This window comes from Olea europaea, chromosome 21 (assembly GCF_002742605.1).
Source record: "Olea europaea var. sylvestris chromosome 21, O_europaea_v1, whole genome shotgun sequence".
NCBI classification, from domain to species: domain Eukaryota; kingdom Viridiplantae; phylum Streptophyta; class Magnoliopsida; order Lamiales; family Oleaceae; genus Olea; species Olea europaea.
The window spans coordinates 2354508-2373034 of record NC_036257.1 but is presented as its reverse complement, the minus strand read 5'-3'; the positions used below and the strand labels follow the sequence as shown (position 1 = coordinate 2373034).

At 35.6% G+C, this 18527-nt stretch overlaps 2 protein-coding genes and 1 long non-coding RNA gene across 3 annotated transcripts; 1 reads left to right on the top strand and 2 right to left on the bottom strand.

The window, feature by feature from the left end:
* Positions 1–616: 616 nt before the first annotated feature.
* LOC111370384 (VQ motif-containing protein 22-like) lies at positions 617–1416 on the bottom strand. Its single transcript, XM_022992065.1, has one exon. The coding sequence runs from the start codon at positions 1339–1341 to the stop codon at positions 820–822; it is 522 nt and encodes a 173-aa protein (XP_022847833.1). The 5' UTR covers positions 1342–1416; the 3' UTR covers positions 617–819.
* Positions 1417–7516: 6100 nt separating this feature from the next.
* LOC111370249 lies at positions 7517–10005 on the bottom strand. Its single transcript, XR_002698354.1, has 3 exons — positions 9918–10005; positions 8996–9139; positions 7517–8924 (listed from the first exon to the last, which is right to left on the bottom strand). It is a non-coding gene; the product is annotated as an uncharacterized LOC111370249 (long non-coding RNA).
* Positions 10006–15996: 5991 nt separating this feature from the next.
* On the top strand, positions 15997–17053 carry LOC111369999. The gene is made up of 2 exons (XM_022991718.1): positions 15997–16191; positions 16301–17053. The coding sequence occupies exons 1-2, from the start codon at positions 15997–15999 to the stop codon at positions 17051–17053; spliced, it is 948 nt and encodes a 315-aa protein (XP_022847486.1).
* The last annotated feature ends 1474 nt before the right edge of the window (positions 17054–18527 follow it).

Here is an 18527-nt window from a genome sequence, read left to right as displayed (position 1 = left end):
AATTATTTTCTTGCTTTTATCAATTGGCCATGTCAAAAATTAATTTCTTACTTTAAGAATGTTCTCACCCACTGGTGTAGTCTAAACTTTGGAGAATATCATAAAAGACTTCGAGGTTTGAAGCATCAAGTTTTTGGAATTAAAAAATTAAAAATTCGTGATAAAAAAACTGGAAGTTCTTGATACTGAATTTATTTAAGAACTGACCATCGAATTTTGGTAAAAATTTAAATAATTTATTCTTGATAGAGCATACATGTAAACATCAAGACAATCTTATTTACTGAATTAATTTTTTTTGAATTTCTGGATAATTCCGCTTTCGCATTCCAAAAAAATTCACTTCCATAGATAAATACTAACGATTTGAACCGTTGGTAATTTTTGAATAGTGTAACCTATCAAAGTTCACCGACAAGCAATTCTATTGAAAGATCTCCAGAGCTTTTGATGATTGTAGCGCTTGAAAATGATTTAGAGGACGCTAAACCATCGGAATTCAGGGCTCCAGTGACAGAAATTCATGCACTGATGGCACAATTGTGTGTTTGCTTCAGTAATTAATTAAAAAAATTAATTTACTACCCCTTTTTTTGTAGAAATAATAAACATTAGCTATAGAAGTAACTGGTTAAATAGGTATGTTTACATATGGGAACATTACATCATGATTTTAAAAAAGAAACATAAAATAACAAGTATTGCAAATACCTAATTTACCTAGTCCTCATATCAAGAGAGAATAAGAAGATAGAACTTACATTGGTTACATTCATCCTATGAAAAGTCAGATGCTAATTCTCTTTTATGGGTCCCATTTTAATTGTACGAAGAAGACCTTGGTGGCAGATAGGTTGAAAAACCATCAATAACAAAGCCAGCAGAATCCTCCACGTTGTTAGAAGTAGAGCTGTTAACTCTTTGATGAAAATCATCAGCCGGATTGTTATTTAATGAACTGAAGTATATGTTCTGTTGTTGCTGGTTTGGATACTGCATGTGAAACCCACCACCACCTCCTCCACCAGCCGTGGGTGCAGATGGACAGCCGGTGAACTGTTGCACCAGTGCTCGGAAATTGCTCGTGTCAGTGTTAAGTAGGGTGGTCGGTGTTCGTCGGGATGCCCTAGAACGTTTTCGGAGAGGTTTCGAAATGCCACCTTCCGGTCCCAAATTGCTTTGAATAGAAGTGCCCGTGACATCGACAGAGTTGGGGGTGGTGGTGGTGACGATCGTAGCATCTGACACCGTGTCATTAAAAGTTGCATATGAGTTGGTTTGCGGTTGATGGTATGAAATCCAATCACTGGATTTGGACATGGTTTCATTGATATTAGCCATATGGAAAGAGTAAAAGCATAGGTGATTGAATTGAAATATTTATGGAGTAAAGGATCAATAAATCCTAGTATTTTTTTATTATTTTTTGGGTTTTATATAATATTTGGGCATTTATTCCTGGTCAATGCAAAGACTTTTTTAGTTGGGAGAAAACGAAGTTTGGCATTTGGTGGAAATTCTAGAAGTGGTCGTCTAAGGCATGCATCGATTATACATAATAAAGTGTGGCAGAGTGCTTCGTGGAAGCAGCAAATGAAATATATAGGGTTAAATATTCACTTGGTCCTTAAAGTTATATTAAATTTTCAAATTGGTTCTTAACATTTATTATGTTCAAAATAAGTTTCTAAAGTTTCATTATCTGTTCAAAAATCCCAGTTTGGTCACTCTGCTAATTAGATTAACGTGAATTCCTGCGCATACATTGTTGACGTCACTGTATATTAAATAAATGTTAATTTTATTAATCGCAAGCCTAAATCATGCTAAAAATGGGATAATGAATCTTGAAGCTTGTTTTGGTCCACTTCGAGTACTAAAATCAAATTTGAATGAACATGAAATTGATTGGTGATAAATTGATTTCATTGTTTCATCATTTTAGTACATGTTTTACATCAAATACATTTTCTATCCACATATTTTGTAATTTCTACAAGTATTACACATTCATTATCCTTATATTCTGTATGTCTTACGTCTTAGCATGGCATAGGCTTACTTAAACGCCAAGTTATTACACGTTGGTTTTAAATGCATAAAAGTAGAACTTAACAATTATTTCACTGATAGAGTAATCAAATTAGAACCATTAGAATACTTTATTGATAAATTTGAAATGGAATAATTTCAAGGATGAACTTGAAAGTCTCTCTGTAACTTTAAGGACTAAATGTATATTTGACCCAAAAAAGGATCTTAGACGGAAGATGACATTATCAAAAAGGAATTTTCTTTGTAGCTTAATAGGGTGATATATTGACTTTTGCGTCCTTGTGAGTTGTGACGTGTGAAATTCCGTGAAGAAACAAAAAGCTATTTTGTATAGTTTGTTATGAAAGTGACGATGAATTGAAAGTCAAGACGAGCCTCCTCTTATATCTGTATTATATTTTATAATAAAAATGAAATCTATATAAATGGTATATTTACATTTTACATTTTGTGTTTTATAAATATTTATATATTTTTTATACTATATTTTACATAGTAGTAACGAATAACACCATTGAAAAATTGATAGGGTATGAATGATTTAAGAAGGAAAGTCTCGGTGCGTGTCTTGAAAAGCTTAAATTATTATTAAGACTCAAAGTTTCATATTAAAAGATTAACTTTATTAAAAAGAGAAGTGTTATGCCTCGTCACATAGGCTCCATTTGAAGCCCTTGCGATGAAGCCACATGGATTGTTGCGTTTGTAAATTTGAAGCACCAAAACTGCAATTACCAAAGCGATCTCACATTAATGACGAAGTTCCGAAGTCTACCTGCTGAAGTGATGAAACTCGACAAAGGTCAAAACTGAAGCTCAAGTGACGACCCACACGTGAATATCTTAAATTTATGCATGATCCTTTTGGAATAATTGATGGGACCTTTGTAATGAGTGAAATGTCAAAGTCTTATCAGTTTAGGCTGTAGGGTAGCTACTCTGTATAAGAGCATTAAATACGCCACGAGCTAGTGAGCTTGAATTAATGTCTAAGATTGGACGCTTTGGGTTAGGAGATGATGTCGCCTGTATATTCATCCAACTAACACTATTTCTTGTGCAACACTATAAATGCGCCCCTCCTTGTATCATTTGAAGAATAATGCAACTCAACACATTTAAAGTTATTCTTTGCCTTCTCTCTTGGGGATTATACATTTGCTTTGCAAGAGTTTAATTTACTTGACTTTCTTTAAGTTGTTTACGACTGGTAATCGTTACACAATTGTTTCTAGAATATTTTGCCAGAGGCCTAGCATATTTGTCTTATGTGATAAAGCTCCTCCCACATCCAAATACGGAATATTGTCTAGCAAGCTGGCAATACATGTTGGAACTTTCTTATGTGTACATAAGTAGGTTTGCTATCTATTGTCCACGTCATCGCAACTGAAAACAGGGTCAACAAATTGGCGTTGTCTGTGAAAAACCATATTATAACCACGAACAACCCCATGGAGAGAACTTGTCAAAAAGTAGTTGGGCATTCCCCTTGAAAAATGATATTTTCTTGAAAAAGAACCAGAGAAAGCCCCGAAAATTGGAAAATTTGACAGTTTAAGGAAAATTGAATTCGAACCGTGATGTTCCTTCTAGAAGGATAAAGGAAAACGATGATGAAGTCCCACAAGCAGCAACTGCCCCAGTGGGTCAGTGCTGACCTTACCACCATTATAGACTTGAGGATGAGAATGGATGCCCAACTCACCAGGGAGATTACCACCATTTCAACAAATATGATAAACATTACCCGTCAGAACATGGCCATGCAAGAGCTACTCATGCAAATGCAAGGCCAAGGAGGTCCTCAAATCCTTCCTTTTGCACCTCAAGAGTATTATCCATGTGAAGATAAAGTACAAAGCTAAAAGGCTCCATCCTCGCAATGGGCTTGAGAAGTTAGCCCCTTTGAAAGAAACGTGGGAGTTGATATTTCTTCCAATTATGCTTCTAGCCAACACATTGAGGCCCCATCTAACATGGATGACAATTTTCCTCCCGAATATGAGCCGAAATATGGGCATCAAAGGCCCATCAGCGTGTTTGATAGAATCAACCCAACTGAAACAAGGCGTAGGCCATCTCAACAATCTCCCATGCCTAGAAATAGGAGGGAAGAAATGGCAAGAGACAAAGCCGGCTCATCTCATCCCCCATCCAAATATCAGCTTGATTAGGATGATGACTCAAATGAATCCCAGGGATCTTGTGACCTCGATTATGACGATGAAAATTTGCCATTTCTCACAAGAGCTAAGGAATGCTCCTATGTCGAGCTACTATATGCTGCCAAAGATATCAAAGTATGATGGGAGAGGCAACCTGGCCAAACATTTGAACAATTACAAAACACATATGAGCCTGAGAGGCATCAGACCCACTGTTAAATGCAGGGCCTTCCAATTGACTTTAAATGGAGCAGCAAAAATTTGGTACATTATGTTACCTCCTGGGAGCATTAAGAGCTGGCCATAGTTTAAAAATACGTTCTTAAAGCTATTTTCCGTGAGGAAAGAAGAAGAGGCTCCCATCCAACGTCACCATGACATGAGACAGCAGCCTAGAGAAACATTGAAGGGCTTTTTAGCTCGTTTTACTGATGAAATGACATACTACATACAAGCTACTGATTGGGAGGCATTGTCCACAATACAAGCAGGGCTAACTATGAATACCCTTTTATGGAGGGATTTGCAAAATTAGGATCCTATCACCTATGATACCTTGCTTGAAATGATCAAGTGCGAGATCATCAACAAATAATTAATTGATCATAGAAATAGAGCTAATAGAGGACTCCTACACCCACAAAGGCAGCATGGGAGATAACCCACCTCTCATCTAATGGACCACTAGTGGAACAAAGCTGGTAATGAAATTGATCCAAGTTATGGGCCAGCACTCGCCACTGCTACATTGAGTGTAGTGCCATATTAGCTTATGAAGATGTTACCCCAAAACTAGCTTGCAGTAAATAGGGGAGGACAAAGAGTTCCCCCAAAAGGCAGGACTAGAGATGAAGTTTAGGGCCTAGGAATTGGCCAAACCCAATCAATATTGTACTTACCACTATTCCTATAGTCACAACATAGCAGACTGCAGAGATATCACCCAGCATCTTAGATGGAAGAGTCCTTTAAATCACTGAAATGACCCCCCGCCAAAAAATGCCCCACCTAGGCAGGATCAATCACCTAGGTATGAGAAAGGTAGGTCTCGATGGAAGAAAATGTGTGAGGGAAAAAGAACCAAAGAGGGGCAGTGACAGCGTAAAGACTACCCAATTGATATAGAGAACGTCCCTATTCATGAAATTGATACAATCTTTGGAGGGCCCAATATTAGAGGCTATACAAGGAACTCACAAAAGAATTACGTCTCAGAGACCAAGGGCTTCCTATTAACCAACTAAGTAGTGGATATTAGTTCTCGAGGAAATCAATCACTACCTATTTCCTACACACAAGAAGATTCTAAGGACGTCTACTTTTCCCATTGTGAGGCCCTCATTGTAAAGGCTATGGTGGCTCGTAATGGTTTAAAACGAATCTTAGTAGATAATGGTAGCTTCGTAAACATCTTCTTTGGAGCTACTTTTGACAAAATGATTGTGGATCATAAGTTAACTCTTATTACCACCTCCTGTACAGTTTTACATGTGATAGCATCATCCTAAAGGATAAAACAACACTAGTGATGGAATTGGAGAGCCACGCTCGATGTCCTTGAACTTTCATGAAATTCCTGATTGTGAATAGCACATCAGCTGATCATGGGGATGCTAAGCAAATTTGCTCTAAAGGACTTTGGAGGCTATTGCTTTCATTCACCAACAATGCATGAAATTCCCTACTGATTAGAGGATAGCAATAGTTAGAGGTTACCGAGAAGAACAAAAATGCTACTTGAATGCAGTAAGAAAGGCCGAGCCCAAGGACATCATGTGATAATTATCGATATGAACATGATGGATGCCCTAGAAAAAAATGATCTCAAACAAGTTCTTGTGGAAGATATTATATACCGGTTTAGAATTTCCTACTCAATCGTCTTTCATATTAGGAGACAATTTGATAGCAAAAAGGTTAAGTATCTACGCAAGGAGTTGAGAATTAAGAAATATTTTTCCATGACACACCATCCCCAAGCTAACGGACAAGCCGAGGCTGTAAACAAAATCATCAAGTATACTCAGTAAAGAAAACTCGATGCATCTAAGGAAGCATTGGTTGATGGACTACCAAAAGTGCTATAGGTAATCCGAACTACTGGTCGGATCTCCTGGGGAAAACCCTTTCTCAATTGCCTATGGTGTCGAAGCAATGAGACCGGTAGAGGTTTAACTTCCTTCTCCTTGCCAATTACAATTCAATGAGATATACAATGAAGAAATGAAGAGATGTAAACTCAATCCTTGATGAAAGAAGGGATAAATCCCAAGTAAAATTGGCTACTTACCAAAGGAAGATGACCAGTTACTATGTAGTAAAAGTCAAGAAGAGATCTTTCGTGTAAATGATTTAGTGCTTCGGATGATGTTCATGTCTTCGAAAGAACCAAGAGTAGGTACGTTAGGACCAAATTGGAAAAGCCCATATCACATCAAAGAAGAACTATGACCTTTTACTTATTGGATATAGGATTTGGATGGAATGTTACAGCCTCGTTCATGTAATGTCAAGCATTTTTAAATAAACTATCAATGATTGTACTTAAAAGTTGAAAGATCTTACCCAGCCCCTGTAAAAATTCTCGAATGTGAATAAATAAAACTACGTTTCATTAAGGAGATTAAAAACTCTTGTATAAGAGCGTAGGTGCCTCAAACAAGAGGATCAGATTCCAAAAAGGGATCATTTTATTTATTCTTTGAGGCATACATCACATAACACCCTTTGACAAAGCTAAACATCAAGGAAGAAACCCTTATATGGATTAACCATCTACCAGGTAGGAATGCATGGATGCCTCAGAGAGGAGGACCAAATCCCAAAGAGATCACCTCATTTGTTCTCCAAGGCTTACATCATATGCATCTCTTTAACGAAGATGAACGTCAAAGGAGAAGCCCATACATGGACGAACCATCTACCAAATGTTAAAGTGTAGGCTCCTTGGAAAGAAGGATTGGATCCCAAAAGGGATCACCTCATTTGTTGTCTAATTCATACATTACATGTATCCCTTTGATGAAGCTAGACGTCAAAGGATAAATCTTTGCGTCATCGGTTCTCAAGATTGACCAAATTGAAAAATTTTTAAGGAAAATTGAGCGTCATTAAAGAAGTATAATGCACCGTTAAAAAAGTAACAAGTTCCATGTGCTCTCAAAATTGGTTAAGTTCAAAATGTCTCAAGTGCTATAGTTTATTGCAAAATGAATTAAACAATCAAATTAGTTAAGCTATGCACTTTTATTTAGGCCACAACTCTTGATAATTAAAAATAGAAGACATTGAAGTACAAAAGTATTCATTTCATTACATAATAGAATGTTTACAAAGAGGCTGAAGCCAAAATTACTATGACCAAAATCTACACTATGTTAAAGGTGGCGGGAGAACCAACATCTCTGTAGTAGACGCTTTGACAGTATAAGCCTTTTGTTGTGAAGCTTTGTCCTTAAGAGCATCTTCTTGGTCCATTTCTTCATCATTTTCAATCGTGTCCTCAACTGTGGTTTGAGGCACCTCATCCAAGAACTCAGCTCTCAGTTCAGCAACATCAAGTTCTGGGTAAAGCTCTCCCACCTTGTCTACTACTTCGATGTGAGCAAATCTTCTCCAATAGGCATCGAAGTGCTAATATACTCTTCTATCAAATAGAAGTTTGCATTATAATTCTTCACTGACTCGTCACCTACCAGTTGAGCATCAGCCTTTGCTCTATCTGTCTTCTGCACATAGTGCATCATATGGGTATCATAAAATTGGTTCAAATCCTAGATCCCAGTGAGTTCCAAGTTCACTTTCTCTAAAACCTCAAATGTCAGCTTCTAATGATTGTTTGAAGTTCCAACCTTATTGGTCAAGGAAGTCACTTCGTACTAGGATTCATGAACCTTCCTCTTCAGAGCTTTGATCTCTGTTAAAGTAGAATCCAACTTAGCCATCCACTCAATTCGCAGGGCCTTCAACTCTTCGGTCTCTATTTTTATTTTCTTCGTCTCTTCCTCCATCGAGGCCAACTTATCGACCGCCGCCTTATTGTGCACCAGGATGTTATTCGACACCTCTTGGCTTTCTAAAGCCACGCCAAAGGATTGAGCACATTGGCTGACGAATGTTGCTGAAAGGTCCACCACGTCGTACATGGATACATACGACAACTAACTATCAGTACAGAACTTGTAAAAATTAGCATTGGTGCCTTGGACTTCAGATGGTAGCATATCCACCACTGTTAGGGCAATCTCCTCGTCTTGTCTCGCTAGGAACTTTCGTAATTTTACAGGGGTCCTAGCTACTACTATCTTCCCCATGGCCTTCAAAGCCTGCTCTTTTTCCTTCATAACCTCTTTCTTGGCCCTCCGAAATGTCTCTATGTTAATGTCTTTCATCTAAGCTTTCATCAACTTTGGAGGAAGAGGAGCAGCTTGTTTAGCAGCAGAGGTGACGGTGGTGCCAAACTTTTGAAGAAGGAGCTACTATGGGATAATTTCCTTCCCTTCTGAGGCTCCTCCATCCTCCCATTGCCTTTGTCGATGCTTGCTTTTATTAATCCTCTGACATGCCTCCTCATAACTTTTTATAACGCGATCCTTGTTGAGGTGCTCAAGCTTTTCCCTTACATATTTAACAATTCTAGAGAAACGCTCTTCAAAATCAAAGCCATATTTGGGGTAGGGTATTTTTTCCTCCCAAAGTCACCTGCAAAAGGTAAAGACATTGCTGAAATCTGAAAAAGGAACTCAATGCTTACAAAGGGCTTCTGTGTTTACCTTTCGGAGCCATTAGTCTGAATTCCAAGAAGTACTTACTTTGGTAGATAAGATGGTTGTAGTGTTGCAACTTCAAGGGACGTTTGTAAATGTCATCGACGATGTCCCACTCTGTTTGATATAGATCGAAGTGGTTCCCAGAAACTACAAAACAAAAAATCAAATAAAGGCACAATTATTTTAACATAGGTAATAGAGGGAGACACTAGCATGCTTCGAAATTTTGCATTAGTACAGTGCAAACTGGAGTTTTGTCCCCCTTCACCATCTGCCATCTCTCATTTGCCCAGAATCAGGACTCTTTCTATCCATTGATAGAGGATGGCAGATCCACCACGAAGGGGCACTGACTTTCCAAGGAGTCATATAGTACCACCCCTTTGACTCTTCCTTCCTAAAAATGCGAGGTTGGAAGAGTGTTTGGAAGACATGCTGAGGCATATCCTTACCAAGCGAGATCTCCTTCCAAAGAAAGTATGCCCCTATGAGCTATCTCTACCCATTTGATAAAAGTTGGGCATAGCCAACATAAAAGAGCTAATCACTGTCCTAAAAATGGTTACAGAATTACACGTACACCCATTTTCAACAGGTATCACTAATGGCCACATAGTCGAGCCTCAAATAATCGGCACGTTCGTGGGCTTTCGAGAATTATTAGTTCTATAGAGTTTGAGATTCTAAATTTATCCTTAAGTTCAGCTAATTTGATGGAGGTCATGGTAGAAGGGATCTTAACAGCCTCCCACCCCTTGTAGTTGATGGAATTTTCACTCATGGCCCAGTAACCCTCTTCGACATTCCAGGCTTAGGCTCCTCGCTGACCGTGATGATAGATACCTTAAAACTATTAGCATTTGACTCGAACGCAATTAAAAGATAATATGGAAATGTTGTAGAAAATAGACTCATAAAAAATTACCTAAATCAAAAGGAAGTCTCTAAGGATGCGATATAGCTGGAAAAATGGAGATTGCCGGAAAAGATAAGGAACGCTTGAGAGTTTGAAGATTTTCACAAAGGTAAAGGTCAAAATAATGGTAGGGTTTTAGCGTATATACAAAAGATAAAAGGATCACTGCCCTTGGATAGAAATCTAATCCATCCAAAGCGTCCATTCTAGGTTACATCTAAGGTATTGAATTCAAATGGTTTCTTTTGTCAATGCCTCTAATTAATCCGTGTTCTTCACCCATGAGCCTCAGTGCGTCAACCTTAGAACATTACAGTGTGACCATCATTACGCATTAAATGTAATGGCTGTGAGATGTAATGCTTCAACTATTTTTCTTGGAAATGTGCAAAATTATCGAATCATTGGCACCATTGTCAAGGTCACCTCTACCAAAACAAAGGAGCCTCGGTAGTTCAACACTTCTTTGCTTTGGTTCAAATAAATTCAGCTTCTATCAAAATAAAGGGGCCTCGACAGTTCAGCTCTTTCCTACTTTGGCTCAAATAAATTTCAGCATCTATCAAAATAAAAGGCCACGCCAGTTCAACACTTCTCTTCTTCGACTCAGATAAATTTCAGCTTCTATCCAAATAAAAGGGCATCGATAGTTCAACACTTCCCTGCTTCGACAAAAATGAATTTCTGCCTTTTCCTGCTTTAGCTCAAATAAATTCTAGCTTCTACCAAAAACAAAGGAGCCTCGGCAGTTCGCTGCATAAAGATAGTACGACATACAAGAATTAGGTTCAACTTAAATTCCAATCATGATATAAATATCTATACTTAGACTTCGAGGACTATAATTTTGTCAAAAATTTAACCATGAAAGGAAAACTGGCCCAAAATACATTTCACTCAATACTAAAGTCCATACACGATATAAGTATCCATACTGGACATGGGGGACATTATTATGCCTCGCTACATAGGCTCCATCTGAAGCTCTTGCATTAAAGCCACGTAGATTGTTGTGCTTGTAAATCCAAAACATTAAAGCGGTCTCCATTAATGATGAAGCTCCAAAGTCTCCCTACCGAAGTGATAAAGCTCAACAAAAGTCAAAACCGAAGCTCAAGTGACGACCCACATATCAAGATCTTAAATTTATGTATAATCCTTTTGGAATGATTGATGGGACCTTTATAATGAGTGGAATGTCAAAGTCTTGTCAGTTTTGGCTATTGGGTGACTACTCTCTATAAGAGCATTAAATGCGTCACAGGCTAGTGAGTTCGAATTAAAATCTAAGATTGGACGCTTCGAGTTAGGAGATGATGCCACATGTTTATTCATCCAATGTACAATATTTCATGTGCAACACTATAAATGACCCCCTCACTGTATCATTTCAAGAATAATACAACTCAACACACTTAAAGCTACTCTTTGCATCCTCTCTTGCGGAATATACATTTGCTTTACTAGAGTCTTTGAGTTGTTTACAATTGGTAATTATTACACAATAGTTCCCAAAATATATTGTTGGAACCCAAGCATATTTGTTTCGTGCCATAAAACTCCTCCTATATCTAAATTCTAAGTATTGTCTACAAGAAACTTGGCCATAAGTATTGAGACTTTCTTACGTGTACACAAGTGGATCCAGTAACTATTGTCTATGTCTTCCTAACTGTAAACGAGGTCAAGTAGTTCAATCCAATATATGTTGATTTATATATTTATATTTATTCGATGTGTAATTTATTTATAAAACGTGTCCTCTTAAAATATTAGTTCATTGGAACACATCAGTCTTGAAACTTGATTGCCTGTTTATGCTTTAGATATACTAAATTCCTCATTTGAGCTTAATGTTTTTTTATAACATATTAAAGACTTGATATTTCATTGTAAAAGTCAACTTTGTTAGGAATGATAACGCAAACCCTTTTATGTTAATTTATATTTTTTTATTTAATCGTTATGTGATTTATCCTTTAACAGTTATAATTTAAACAAATTAAATATTTTTTTGGGAGAAAATTCATGTCTAAAACAATTTTAAAATACAATTTGAAACTTAAAAAACTAGTTAAAAACACTTTCAAAAATGAGGTAATATGTGACTGTGATCTATAATAAATGTTGTAACCTATAAATTGAAATTAATCAGGTCATAGTTATAAACTACAAATTTATGAATCATAGTCACATATTAAATCACAAAAGGTTACAATCACATGCCACTTAATTTACAGGTCATAAATACGTATTAAGTATAAATAAGACAATTAATAGGTCATACTAATTTTATTAGTCACAAATCACACAATTAATTAGGAATAAACACTACTGGTCAGATTCTTCTCACCTTCATCCCACCCGACCCGTCTTTTCTGTAACAACCATGTGATAAAGCTCCTCCTATATCCGAATACAGAGTATAACGAGAAACTTGGCCATACTTGTTGGGACTTTCTTATGTGTACACAAGTGGATCAAGTATTTATTGTCTACGTCTCCCTAACTGTAAACGAGATCAAGTAGTTCAATCCATTATATGTTGATTTATATATTTATATTTACTCGATGTGTAATTTATTTATAAAACGTATCCTCTTAAAATAGTAGCTCATTGGAACACATTAATCTTGAAACTTGATTGATTGTTTAAGCTTTACATATACTAAATTCCTCATTTGAGTTTAATGATCTTTGATGACATATTGAAGACTTGATATTTCATCGTAAAAGGTCAACTTTGTTAAGAACGATAATACAAACCCTTATATGTTAATTTATATTTTATATTTAATCGATATGTGATTTATACTTTAACAGTTATAATTTAAACAAATTAAATATTTTTTTGGGAAAAAATTCATGTCTAAAAAGCAATTTTAAAATACAATTTCAAACTTAAAAAACTAGTTAAAAACACTTTCAAAAGTGAGATAATGTGTGATTGTGATCTATAATAAATGTAACCCATAAATTGAAATTAATTAGATCATAGTTATAAACTACAAACTTATGAATCATAGTCAGATATTAAACCACGAAAGGTCACAGTCACATGCCACTTAATTTACAGGTCATAAATACGTATTGAGTTGTAAATGGGACAATTAATAGGTCATACTAATTTATTACTCACAAATCACATAATTAATTAGTCATAAACACTAATTGGTCAGATTCTTCTCACCTTCATCCCACCCCACCCGTCTCTTCTTTAACAACTTATAAATACTTTCAACTTTCAAATACTTTTAACTTTAATGGAGATATATATTGTAGGACGTACCCATAATTAGTAGGCACTTATTATTCACATTTTATGTGATATACAACTTATAAATACTTTTAACTTTCAAATATACACTCAAAAAAGGTAATCAAAGAATGAAGACTCAACAACAATGGGGACTTCCCACACCGAGGACATGAGAGAAAATGGTATCAAGAAAGGGAAATAACTAGAGAAGATAAATTTGTGTACACTTCAACAAATGTTGTTGATACATGAGAGTTTGAAGAACACATTAGTATTGTAAATAAAAACAGTGAAAGTCTAAAATCAAATTGAAAGTGTCATTTTGAAACAATCGATTTTGTTGGGAAAAAAAATACAAATTTTATTTATTTGATTTCTTAATACACTTGTGATTTAAATGTTATATCTTGAAAAGTTATTTGTCAAAACTGTCAGAAAATGTAAGGGTGCATTTGGTTAACATTTCTACTTTCTGTTTTTAGTTTTGAATAAATTTTCTGCTTTATATTTTGAGTGATTATATTAAGATTACAGAAAAAACGCGCTTGATTTAACATTCGAAAAAACTGTTTCTCAAAACAAAAAACTAGAATATGCATTTGGCTTAAAAATTTTAGAAATACTTTTTTTTCAATTAATTTGATTATTTAGTACAACATCAATTTTATGCTAATATGTGATAAAAAAAAAATCAAAAATTATATTTGGGTGTGTTTTGTGTGATTTTATTAATTATTTTAATTTGAGAAAATTTTTAGTTCATTTTCTTTGTTTTGAGTGTTTTAAGGTCAAAATGTCATTTTGAGTTTTATGTTGTAAAGTTTTCTTTGTTTTCAAAAATACATTTTTGAAAATAACATACCAAACTCATTTTGAGTATTTTAGAAAATTGAAAATATCATCAAAACAACAAACCAAATGCACTCTTATATGTTCTACTAGTAGTTACTACTGACTGATCGTATGGTAAGAGTCTCGACTAAAATCTTTAAGCAGCAATTTTTACTGTTTTCTATATAAGAGGATATGATTTCTTGTTATAACATTATAGCTCGAATGAAAATAGATTCTTTACCATCCTAAATATTTTTCATATTAGTTTAATAAGTGAATATGAGGTTAGATTAAATTAATAATGCCTTTCCTTATTTACTCGATTAACAAATCTAGAAAATCTTTTTGTATATTATTCTACTAATTCTCTTACCGTGTTTAATGATTATTATTTAGGTAAGAATTAATTTCTATATTTGATAATTGCTCAACCTATAAATAAAGTAATTAATCAAGAAAGAAATCAAGCTTTGAAGTTATTTTTGTTCCCATTTTATAATTGTCAAACACACGACAACTTCATGGAACGGAAAAACACAATGCTCCATTGATTAATTCAAAGCCAATGTTTCTTCAAGTCTTTGGAGAATACGAAAAAAATTTGGCACGTAATTTACAGTTTCATGATCCAGCTACTTGGTGTGAAGTTAAGATGGGGGATTCTTAATCCGTAGTGGTTATGAACGAGTACAATAGGGAAGTTGTAATAAAGTTAACAATGATGAATTTGATTTCGATTGATCAAGAAATCCAAAGAAGAAGATATAAAGGAAGTTGATCTTAGTTCTTTTCTTTGTTCTTATTTTAATTTTGCTAAATTGTAAAAATCGATTACTATTGTGTTTTTAATCAATTAATTGGTGGATTGTTTGACCCACGATAGGGTTTACCACGTTATATCTGGTATTCTTGTTTTGTTTTACGAATTAGTTTTGTACTCAATTAAAACTGCACAAACACATTATCAACCTACAGGTTGCAGTTAGAACCATTAGAAATTGATTGTAGGAAGTTCTAATTACTGATTGTCAAGAGTTATATTAATTAAATTAATATTAGTTTTTAATTTGTCTAGATTTTAGAATTTACAAATTTGATGTCACTTGGATCACTAATGAGATGACTTTTAATTAATTTTTTTAAAAACAATTTAGTTTATATTCGGATACTTTAATTGCGATTTGAAACCAAATCAAATTATTTAACAATTGAAAAACAAATATGGAAAAATTTAAATTTATTTACACTTAAAAACTACAATGTTAATCTCCAAATAAATTAATAAATAGTCGAATTAGTTTCTCAATAGTTAACGAGCAGAATACAGAAAACTCAGAACGAATTAAGGCATAAGTTTCAAAGGTTGACTTAACCATTTATGGTTTAACACATCCTGAAGAAGCTAAATAGCTGAACTTGACATTCCTCTGTAGAATTCTGCTGCACCAGACAACTGTGAAGTGAAATATAGTAGCTGTAATTTAGCTTTGTATTGTATTGCTAGCTGAAGGTTGGGATCTTGATTTCCACGGCTTTTGTAATATTCAAGAATCATCTGCTTGTATTTCATTTGAAGCGTGGAATAAATTGGATTGTGGTGCAATCATATTGGTCACTAAATCATTTTCGCCACCTTCAATTCTTATTATGGTATCACAGCAAGAGGTTCAACCTTTGTTGAATCAAACTTAAATTCCCACTTTTCTTCTCATCTTCCTGAACTTGCAGATTTTGCCTTAAATTCTTCTAATCCATCATGGCTGAAGCAAATCCAAGACTCAAACACAGCACACAACTTGCTGATGAATCATCCAACCCATACTTTCTCCACCATGGTGAAAGCCCTGGATTACTCCTAGTCTCACAGCCTCTTACACCCCAAAATTATCATTCTTGGAGTAGAGCCATGTATGTGGCTTTATCTACCAAAAAAAAGCTAGGCTTCATTGATGGCACAATCAAGAAGCCTGAAGAAACAGATGAGAAATATCCATAATGGCAAAGATGCAACCACATGATCTTGTCCTGGCTTATGAACAATCTTTCACCGAAGATAGTCAGATTGTCATATACTCTGATTCGATATCACAAATCTGGGAGGAACTCAAGAAACGATTTGCTAAGTCAAGCAATAGCAAAATTTTTATGCTTGAGCAGCAACTGGCAATGACCAAGCAAGAGAAGGCACCAGTAAGTGTCTATTTTTCGAAGTAGAAACTCGTGGGAGAAAATATCGAGATTTGAGGAACCATTCAAATGCATGGTAACTGATTGTGGAACCATCTCCATGATCATGAAGAGGCAAGAAAGAAGACAGATTATGCAATTTTTGATGGGTTTAGACGAAGCTTACAATGGGCTGAGGAACCAGATCCTTCTCAGGGATCCATTGCCATCGCTTGATAGGGTTTTCAACTTCATTTTACAAGAAGAAGCTAACCAGGAACTGACCAAAAAAAGCAATACCATAGTCGAGTCTACTGCCATGTTCTTTGGTAAAGTTCGATATCAGAAAAATTCTTCCAAGCAAGGACTGATGAATAACTACAAAGGGATGAGACCAAAAGACAAAGCTCCATGTAAGATATGTGGCCGCACCAATCACTCCATAGACAATTGTTGGGAGATTAATGGGTATTCACCCAACCACAAGTTCTACAAGGCCACCACAGCACCTGGAAAAGACTACAAAACAACAAATATTGCTGCTGCAAATGAAGGCACAAATAGCTCAAGTCTAAATATTTCTCATGACCAGATTCAACAACTGATAGCTCTTCTCCAAAGCCAAAAATCTCCCCAAGCTAGCTCCACTTCAAAACCCATAGGTAACCAACATTCAACTATGACAAGTAAAATTCCCAGTACTTTCCCCATTTCGATTAGCCACTCACTCAGCTATATGTCAACTGAAGCTCACTCAAACTCTTGGATTTTAGATTCAGGTGCAACTGATCCTATAGTTAGTTCACTTAACATGTTTACACACAAGAAATCCCTCTCGAACATGTTTGTTAGATTACCAAATGGTACTATGGTTGCTGTCACATAAATAGGAACTATCCGTATTTCATCCACTCTTACTCTTGACAATGTTTTGTCTGTGCCTAGTTTTAGGTTCAATCTAATATCGACTAGCAAACTAACTAATGATCTCCATTGTTGTCTTGTATTCTTATCTGGTTACTGCTTCATTCAAGAGCTAGTCCATTGGAAGACGATTGGAGTTGCTAAAGAGGTGCTAGGATTGTCTACCTACAGGAAAATGACCATGAAGTCAAGTTGCACCAGAACTTATCAGCTGCACATTCTCTTACTATTTTGACACCAAAATTGTGGCACTAAGGCTTGGACATCCATCAGACCAATGTCTTGTTTTGTTGCATAGCATGGATCCCACTATCCCCATTTTCTCTACAAAACACCATTGTGATACTTGTCATATAGCTAAACAAACTCGTTTACCCTTTCCATCAGGTCACAAGTTTGTTGAGTCATGTTTTGATTTATTACATATGGATATTTGGGGACCATTTTCTGTTGGCTCTCTCAATGGAGCTCATTATTTTTTAACAATTGTTGATGATCATAGTAGAAATACATGGATTTATCTCATGAAGAGCAAAAACCAAAGAGGGTAGTTAATAATAACCTTCTTTAACCTCATTGAAAATCAATTCAGCTGCAGGATTAAAGCCATTCAAACTGACCAAGGAAAAGAGTTTGAATTGACAGAAACTTTTTCTTCAAAAGGAGTCATTCATCAACAAAGTTGTACCTATACTCCTCAACAAAACTCTATTGTAGAAAAAAAGGCATTTACATTTGTTAAACATGGCAAGGGCTTTAAGGTTCCAAGCCAACCTACCATTGAAGTTTTGGGGGGAGTGTGTCCTAACAGCCGCATACTTGATCAACCATACTCCATCACCAAATTTGCAGAACCAGGCCCCTTACCAAATTCTTTTCTCCAAAATTCCTACATATTATCACTTAAAATCTTTAGGATGTCTATGCTATGCATCAAACCTTACCCTCATCGAACCAAATTTGATTCAAGGGCTAGAAAATGCATTTTTATAGGATATCCAAATAGGATTAAGGGGTACAAGCTCTTTGACATAAAAACTCTTGAAATTTTAGTTAGTTGCGATGTGGTCTTTTATGAAGAAAATTTTCCTTTCAAACACCACATTGACATGCTTTCTCTTTTATCCACTCCGATCATGTCCATACTAGATGATACTCCTGTGGCCCCTAATCCCATTTCTGATCCTATGGAATTGTCACAACAACCAGCAACCACCAATTTTGAAAGAAATAGACAACCTTTATCTGATACATTCAGTAACACGCCAAACCAAGTGGAGATTGCATATATTCCTCATCTTCCTACTATAGAAAGTCCCAGTTCACCAGACCTTTCCCCTATCCAAGCAATAGGATCTTTACCCAAGCTTAGGAGATCCATCCGAGCTAGAAAACCACCTCATTACCTTCAAGATTTCCATTGCAAGCTGGTGACC